The following is an 8,609-nucleotide window of genomic DNA, read 5'->3' on the forward strand; positions in this document are numbered from 1 at the left end:
AAAATAATAAATAAAAGGACCATGGGGGAGGCTTAACTCCAGATGGTAGGCTATTCTTTTATTTTTGTTCCTGTTGTTCTTTTGGTTTTATTTTTAAGATAGTGGTCTCACAAATCCCAACCTGGCCTCAAACTATCTCCACCTCAGGAAAGCAGGGATTACAAAGTATATGCCACCAATGCAGGGCTGGGGCTCAAACCCAGGGTTCACACATGGGTAGTCAATACTGGAATGCCTGCAGAGATGATCTAGAATCTAGACCGAATACTACATCGTGAGGTGGAAGCAAAATCAGGTTGGACAGCAGCTTGTACACTGTACCCTTGGACACTGAGGCAGATCATGAGTTCAAAGTCATTCTCAGCTATGTAGTGAATTGGAAACCCACCAGCAGTAGACCCTCTCTTCAAAAAAAAAAAGTCATCAACACCAACAAAATATAAGAATGTCCCACCACCCCCAGGCAATTACCATATACACTCCTAAAATCCCAACACTCAAGAGTCTTAGGCAGGAGAATCATAAATTCCAGACCAGCCTAGGCTATATAAAACTCTGTCTTAAAAGTAAAGAAAGTCAAGCATGGTGGCACACACCTTTAAAATCCCAGCACTCAGGAGGTGGGGTTGATGGATCTCCTGAGATGGATGGAGTCCAGCCTGGTTACACTGTGAAGTCCAGGCAGCCAGAGCTACACAATGGACTCTGTTAAAAAAAAAACTGAAAGCCTTGAGTGCCTTACTCTATTTTGTCCCCCAATCTTCCTTCCATCCTCTATGAACATCTCTGACCAAAATCCGTCTGTTTCTCTGTGCGTGCGTGCGTGCGTGCGTGTGTGTGTGTTCAGAGGACAAACTCTCCAGAATCCATTCTCTCCTTCTACCATGTGGATCCTGGGGATCAAACTCAGATCCTCACTCAGGTCTATTGACAAGTGCCTTTACTCACCAAGCCATTTTGGGAAACACCCCCCTTATAAGCTACTTTGGAAGAATTTCAAATTCAGATTAAGTCTGAAATAGTTATGGTAACTATGATGACCTCACTCCACCACACCTCTTTGTTGTCTAACATTACCTGCTGTCCCCCACAAACATGCCCGAACACTTAAATTCAAAGTAGTCTTTTTTTTTTCACCTGCCCCAGCCATTGGAAAGACAGCGGCAGACATGGGTCCCCTGCCCCTAAATACTTCAGTATCCTAATTCCCAAAGAGTAAACACAGTGCTTAAACAGCCCAGGCAGTTACTGGTGTCCAGGAGCACACATGGACTCATCACGCTCCGCTAATCTACAGCCCATATTCCAGTGTCACCAAACTGCCTCCATGATCCTTGGAGCAGTTTTTTCCCTTAAACCTAGATTCAATCTCGGGCTGCACACTGCCTGTAGCCACGGACATTTTTCCCCCCGCTGTCTCTTAAGCAGTCACCGATCTCTGCCTACCTTCGCCTTGCATACCATTTTTTTAAGCGTCCAGGCCAGTTTGGTAAAATCGGCTGTTTAACATTCCAAGACTTCATTGCTGGTCTTCAGGGACAGGCAAAATCTGCCCCGCCCCATACACTCTGTCTCCCACTGGGTCGACTGATCCCAGGGCTCTCAAACCCTTGATACCTCACCAAGCTCTCTGCTTCTGCATTCTACCAACCCTTCTGCTCTTCAGACACACAAAAGAGTTCACTCTTGGGATGGCTGAGGTCAAGCCCTCTGACCCGGCCCTTCACCCCAAGGGCCAGAACAGACCCAGGGCGTTTTATTTCCTACATGGTCTGTGTCCCCGTTTACAATGATTTCCTCCCGTTCATTGCCTGGCTCCCACACTAGAAAGTGAGCCCCAAGGAAGAGCAAAGCCCTTCCTGCCTCAGCTCCAGGCCCCAGCTTTCGAGCAGGAAAGGCTTGGAAGTCATTTGCTAAGCAAATGAACAGTGAGGAAGGAAGAAAATCAAGGCTTAGGTAGCCAAAGCACCAAAAGGAGCCGATAAGATGACTCAGATGACTCAAAGGGTAAAGTGGCACACAGCCACACCTGAGTTCCACCCTAGGACCCACAGGCTAAGAGAGAATCAACTCCAGCCAGTTGTCTTCCTCGGGTCTCTGCAGTGGGGTATACGTGTACACACACACACACACACACACACACACACACACACACGTACGCACACACGCACGCACACAAATTTAAAATGTAAAAAGAGAAGAAAAAGAACAGGAGGTGACCACTCCAAGAACCAGGGAACCGAAGGGGCTCTTCTAGGTTCCAGAACCTTCCCCATGCCTTCCTTCCCTTGCTGCCTCTGACCAAAGAAGGAAGGGTTCAAGGATAAAGAAAGAAAGAAAAAACAAATCCCTTATCTTCTGGAGTCCTTGTCTCCACCAGCCAGTCCTGATTAATCTTTCTAAATCCAGCCCAGTAGGTTAACCGGGTGGATTCCAGAGTTGGAGCCCATGGCTAGCTACCTATTGTCAAAGGACCAGGTCAAAGTGCAGTGCCTCCTGTGTCCAGATCTGAGTCCCACCCCTCATTCAGTCCAGGGTGTGGGTTCAGAGAAAATAAGTAGCCAGGTGTGAGATCTTGCCAACAGCACCCTAACAGAAAGATACATCCTTCCCAGGGCCCCCAGCTCCCACACACTGGTCCATCTCACTGACAGGCTGTGACAGCTCAAACTACAGCAGGGCTTACGGCAAAGGAAAAGGAAGGAGCCGCCACCCTTGCTTTGATCCAAACCGGTGTGTGTGTGTGTGTGTGTGTGTGTGTGTGTGTGTGTGTGTGTGTGTGTTCGAGTGTGTTCAACACGCACTTCTGCCTTTGCCTCTCTGAGTACTGAGATTGTGGGTGTGAGCCTCCATACTTGGCACCCCATTTCTTTTTGGTTTTGGTTTTTCACTTTATGTTATTTCACCTGAGAGAGGGACTAGAGCTCTTAGTCAAAACCATGTCGGAGCAGACAGCTTTGCCTCCCTCCACAGCCCTTCTTCCTTCCTCAAGGTTGTCAAACCAAGCTCCCCCTGCCTAGAGGGCTTTCACAGTTGCATCTGCACCCAGGCAGCCATAGGCACATCCACACCCCCCAATGGGACCAGCCCACTGCTAACAAATACCCTCTTCCCTCCAGGCTGTGTGACCCTGGCAAACAGCTCAGCTTCTCTGGCTTTTTATACCAAAGTAAGCAAATAAAGATGGCCCTGAGGAGGCTGGCGAGATCTAAGGAGCTGGCAGCCAGAAAAAGCACAGGGTGGTGCCCTTGGAAAAGATCTTGCACCTGCACCCCGCAAAGAAAGCCGAGAGGGGGAGGTGTCTTCTGTCTCTGTCACCACCAGCTCTAGGGGTTGAATGGGGTGCAGTCCCATGTCGTGCTTAATGGGATTAAGTGTAGCTTCAGCTCTGGGCATTGACCTGGGGTCCGGTCTCTCTCCCCCATCTGGAGCCGGGTACAGATGGAGCCAGCAGGAAGTAATAGAGGGCTTCGAGGCCCTCCACTCTTCCCTCTCTGGTAAGCGAGGCCTCAGGGGGACTGCAGTGGCTTTCCCTCCATTTCCTCCACGCCCTCAAGCCACCCTGTGCATAAGTCACACAGCTCCAAGCAGAGAAGGCCACGACACAGGATTCCAAGGCAGCTTCCAGCTGGACTTCCTAGTCTGCACCACGGCCACCCCATCCACCAGATGGGAGGTTAGGCATGGGAGGCAGTCGAACTATGCTGTTACCAGGGTTGGAAAAGGCTGTGCACTTAGAACGGCTGCAAGGAGTGGCTGTCGGCGCTGCTTTCAGCCAGGTCTGGGCCAGATCCCAGGCAGCCCTGGAGCAGGCGACAAGCTGAGACTCAGCCAGCCAGGAACACCCCAGATCAGATTCCCAGGCCACAAGAGGAGCCCCTGCCACCACCTCCAGCCAGATCAACTAACCCAGGGACCCCAAAAAGCATGCAACTTCACACACCCATGAACCTCCAATGACTCAAGAGGAGTTGGCCCAAATGGCCTTTGTATCCCAAAGCCATCCCCAAATCATGCCTTGGGAGTGGTCTCTGATGCCCCACTTGGGTCACAGGGCACCATTCCTGTACGAATCTGGTCTTGTCACCACTACCCCCGTGCGAATGCACTTCCAGCTCTCAAGGGGCACGCGCTCACCCGGGGAGGTGACCCGGGTCCCGGCGCCCCCGCCGGCGGGATCTCCGCTCGCCCCTCCCCCGCCAGGCGCTTCACAAAGGCCCTTTGTCCCGCTGAGTCCCGGACTCCCGATTCTAGAAAAGTTCCAGGAGAAAAATCAAAGGCAGAAGCTAAATCGGCAAGCCTTGGTCACCCTGGTAGGCAGGGGGAGATACTTAAGTGGTGGCTCTCGGCCGTCAGGGTGTCTGTTCTAAGATTTGTTCCAAGGACAAGAAGAGCAGACTGCCTGGGAAATCGACAAGGTAGTGGTGCTTTTAAAGGAAGAGCTGGAGTTGTTCTTAAGCCAGGCGCAGAAGCGAGGAGCGGCCGGGGAGGAGGGGACTCGCTCACGGTGCCGCCACCAAGCAGGTCTGCAGATCCCAGGCTCCCTCTCTCCCGGCGCGCGATAGCCAACGCTTGGCTTGGCCCTGCCTGGCCCTCTGCTCCCCGAGTAGCCAGGGGAAACCGATGAGGGGATGGGCCTTCTCAGTCACCGCAGGATACCCAGTGCAGCTCCAGTGCAGCCCGGGCTCTGCTGGACTGGTGGCTGGGTTATACAGACCTTGGTACACTCATTTCTCCCAAATAACCAGGGTCCCCAGCATCTTAAGGGTTCACCACAGATCAGGCTCCTAAAACTGGGGTCGCTATTCTCCTTCATTCCCCACAACCCACACTCCGAGTTGTTGAACCGCCCCGGACGCGGCTCCACGAAAGGACAGAACCCAAAACCCATCCATGCAACGAAGGGAGTTCTCCAAGAAAAGAATCTGCAACCGTGTGTCTCCGGGGATGCGGAGCTGACACGTTGTTTTCTCGCCTACGTTTATTATTATTTTGCAAACTCCACTTCCTCAAAGAGCCCTTGGACTGGGATTCCCCCAGGGTGGCTCTGACTCTGCAGACACTGAGACTATCTGGTACACCAGGGACAGAAACGGAGACTGTTTTCACAGAGCCTCGGGACCGACCTCTGCGCTGGGAGCTGAGCCTCCTGTACACCCCGGTTAAACAGGATAGAGGCTTTCAGCTCTTGCCTCGAAGGTCTGCCCTTGGCTCCCTCCCCAGGATCCCCCTCAAGGCAGGAGGGTGGGTGCCAGCGCAATGAGCAACACTTACCCGGGTGCGGGTGCAGGTTGAGACCAGCCATGTATTTCCCCGGAGGCAGGGGACCTGGCAAGCCCGAGGAGGGCAAGCGTCCGGCGGTGGCCGCACCCACGCGGTGGCTGTCCATGGCCAGGCCGGACAGCAGCGGCGGCGGGGGGCCGTGGACGGACCGCTGGGGCCCGAAATCTCGGCCATCCATCCTCCGCGGGAGTGCCGCGGTCAGCCTCCCCACCCGGCCCGCTGGCCTGCTTCAGATGGACTTAAAAGTTCGGCCTCGATGTAGTCCTAGTGTCCTCGGGTGGCGGGCGCTCCGCGGCGTGCATGGCGGCGGCCAGCGGGGCTTGCGCTCAACCACGGGCCAGCGGCCCGGGGCGCACGAACTGCCCGCGATGAGTCCCCTCCGGGCGGCCGAGCAGAGATGCGCGAGGAGGCGCACACGGCGTCTTGACGAGAGCGGCAGAAGACACAGAAGAGGAGGAAAGGGAAAAATGGGGGAAGAAAAAAAAAGAAAACAAGTTTCAGAAAAGTCGCCTCGCCCTTCAGGGTCGAAGAGTAGAGAACCAAACTGGTGGCCAGAAATATAATCGGGAGTAGCCGCCCCCTCTCCGCGAAATGCAAAGACCTATGGTCCTTCCTCCAGCAGCTCGGGGTTTCCAGGGGTCTGGCTCGGAAAAGCGACCCCGGCGCGCTGCATCCCAACCTGGACTAAGTCCTCCCGAAAGTAGGGACGGCCACTCAGCCGACCGCGCCCGTTCAGCTAGCAAGATCCACATCAGAAGAGTGCTTTATTTCCAGGCGTCACATGCTCTAGGGGTTTAAAACTGCGAACTCTTTTAGAGTAGTTGGTCGAAATGTGTCCATAACACCTTTCCACTATCTGATCCGCAAAGTTTAATGTTTAACCTTTTTGGGGCCCTCGTCTCTTTTTATCCCTTGAGTTTTGGATCCCCTTGTGAGCCGCAAAAATAATAGTAATAATAATATAATAAAGTGTTCGGTTTCGCGGCTTTTTGTTGTAGTTTACCAAGGTCAGATACAAAAACAGGCTTATTTCTAATGGAAGATCACCGCCCCCTCCTGCTGCCCCCGCTGGGCCACTGGGAATCGCAGAATCCGAGTCCCCGAAACGTGGCATTCTCGCCCGCAGACTGGAAAGACTCCTTCAAAACAAGATTTGGTTTCATTTTCAACGCCCGGGCCTGGGAATCCCGAGGCCGGGAAGACGTGGCCTGGTGTGGAGGATTTGGGGATCACCAAAGAAGGGGCTCCTAGGATCTGGCTTCTACTCTTAGCTTTGCGACACACACACACCCCCAAAATAACCTACAAAGGAAAACCTTAGGAGAGCGGGCCAGCAAAGGGGCGCCTCGCCAGCATCGGGTAAAAACCTCTCTTAATTCCAGTTTAAGCTGTTTGTTTAAAAGATCTGTCGCTTTCCTGTTCCCGTGGGGAGCAGGAGGAGGACTCGGAGAGCCCACCCTTCCCTCGCAGACCATCCACCAGCCCTAGGCAACTCTAGATCCTGATTCCGGGAGGCCCGGGGCTCTGGAGCAACCGCGGACTAAGCCAAAGCCACGGGCTCCCGGGTGGCCGCCCTGCGCCAGACCCCAAAGTCCTCTTCCCCCAACTTTGCTAAGGACGCCTATTTTAACGTAGCTTTGGTTACAAACACCCCCTCTCCTCTCGCCCTCCCTCGCTCCTCATCAAGCTCTGGTTACCAGATCCGCGTTTAGTTTTGAAAAAAAATCTACCATTGCCACAGCCCGGGATACGTGTCTCAACGACGAGAGAAGCTTCCCGCATGTACTTAAAGATAATATTCTTTAAGGACAGCGTTTTGAAAAAGGCACTACCCAGGCACCCCACTTTTAAGGAAGTCGGGGGTAAAGCCCTATGGAGCACCTTTGCGATAGCCAAGAAGCTGGCGAGGCCATCTGCGGGGCTCCTCTGCGTCCTCCTCTACTTTGCTCCTCTTAAATGCAGCTAAAATGGCTGAATTCCGGCTTTTAATTAAAAACAGCCTATAATCGAAACTGTCTCGGCGTCCCCCGGCTAGCCCGCCGTCTGCCGAGAACCGAGTAGGGAACCGCCGCCCTCGGCGACTCTGCAGGCTGGGAGCTCAAGGCGCAGCGGCGCGCCCTCTCCCCCAGGTTCCTGCCCTCCGCGTCCCTTCTACGGACCCCGACAGTTTCGGGGACTGCCTGCCTAAGGGGCCCGACGGGTGCGCTGCACAAGTTTGGGGAGCAACGGGGCCCGGAGCGTACCTGGCTCGGCGGGGCTCCGGGCTCCAGGCTCCGAGGGCGACTCCGGCGACCGCCGCGATTCCCGGCGCGGCTAGGCGCCTGTACTGCCCGCCATCCCTCGGCCGCCGCTCCCCCTCCGCCACCCGCAGCCGCCTCACACTTTTTGCCCGCCTTTCCTTTTTTTGGTAGAAAACCGCTCCCCGGGCCGGGCGCGCGGCGCGCCAACTCCTCCGCCCTCCCGCGGCCCCGCTCCCGCAGCCCCCGGAAAAGCCAGCTTTCCTCCCGCCGAGCTCCCCGCTTTTTAATAAAATCCAGGTAGCGCCGGTTTAAAGAATCCCAAATCTCCATATACAGCCCGGGATTGGAAAAGGTACATTACACAACCCCCCTTTCAAGTTGCTCTCGCTGGATCTAAAAAAAAAAAAAAAAAAAAGCAGAGGGGGGGAGGTTGGAGGGGGCTGGGGGAGGGGAGCCTCGCAGGCGAAGAAACACGCATTGTTCCCGGGTGCCCGCCCCCCCTTCGGGCCAGCCCCCGGCCGCAGCGCATTGGCCCCGCGCGCCGCCCATCACGCGCATGTAAACACCTTGGCCCTCAGCCATTCCTATAAAACCAATTACGGACCTCGGGGCTCCAGCAGTTTCCAGGCTCCCCACGGCGGGGCTGAATGATCAAAACTGGTGGTGAGAATTTTTCCGAGCCGTTTCTAGGCAGCCCTCCCCCTCACCAGCTCCTGCAGCCCCCCCTTCTTCTCCCTTTTCTCCCTCCCCCCATCCCAACCCCTCCTCCTGCGTCTGGGCTGAGTGATCAAAATAGAGGAAGATGGTTGTCGCCGCAATCCCGGGCTCTGCAAGGCCTCCTGTCAGCTTCCTCCTGCGGGAGGAGGTGACAAGCTAGCCGGGAAGGGCTGGGAGCGAGCGGGCTGCTCTTTGCGCCCGCGCCCGGTGCTCCCTCTCCAGGGTGCCACTCCACAGCGCGCAGTTCAGACGCCGAAATAACAAGGCCTGCTTTTTTTTTCTTTTTTTTTCTTTTAAAATAAAGAAGCGATTCATTCCTTGCCCCCCAGCAGTCGCGATCGGGTGGGGTGGGCAGACGACAAGGCCTTT

The 8,609-nt window shown here is 54.9% G+C and overlaps 1 protein-coding gene across 6 annotated transcripts in view; it reads right to left on the reverse strand.

Annotated features, from left to right (window-relative positions):
- The window catches only part of Tnrc18 (trinucleotide repeat containing 18), a 91,907-nt gene extending 83,994 nt beyond the window's left edge, over positions 1-7,913 (reverse strand). For 4 of the 6 annotated variants that reach the window (XM_013120452.3, XM_013120450.3, XM_013120451.3 and 1 more), the window contains exons 1-2: positions 7,527-7,913; positions 5,275-5,705 (exon numbers count right to left, since the gene is read on the reverse strand). In XM_013120452.3, coding sequence (XP_012975906.1) covers positions 5,275-5,461 — 187 coding nt within the window. In that variant the 5' untranslated portion in view covers positions 5,462-5,705; positions 7,527-7,913. The remainder of the gene's footprint in view (positions 1-5,274; positions 5,706-7,526) is intronic. The other 2 variants (XM_005079961.4, XM_040751280.1) reach the window with 1 other exon arrangement.
- Positions 7,914-8,609: the final 696 nt, after the last annotated feature.

Source organism: Mesocricetus auratus, unplaced genomic scaffold (genome assembly GCF_017639785.1).
Source record: "Mesocricetus auratus isolate SY011 unplaced genomic scaffold, BCM_Maur_2.0 Super-Scaffold_100008, whole genome shotgun sequence".
Lineage (NCBI taxonomy): Eukaryota > Metazoa > Chordata > Mammalia > Rodentia > Cricetidae > Mesocricetus > Mesocricetus auratus.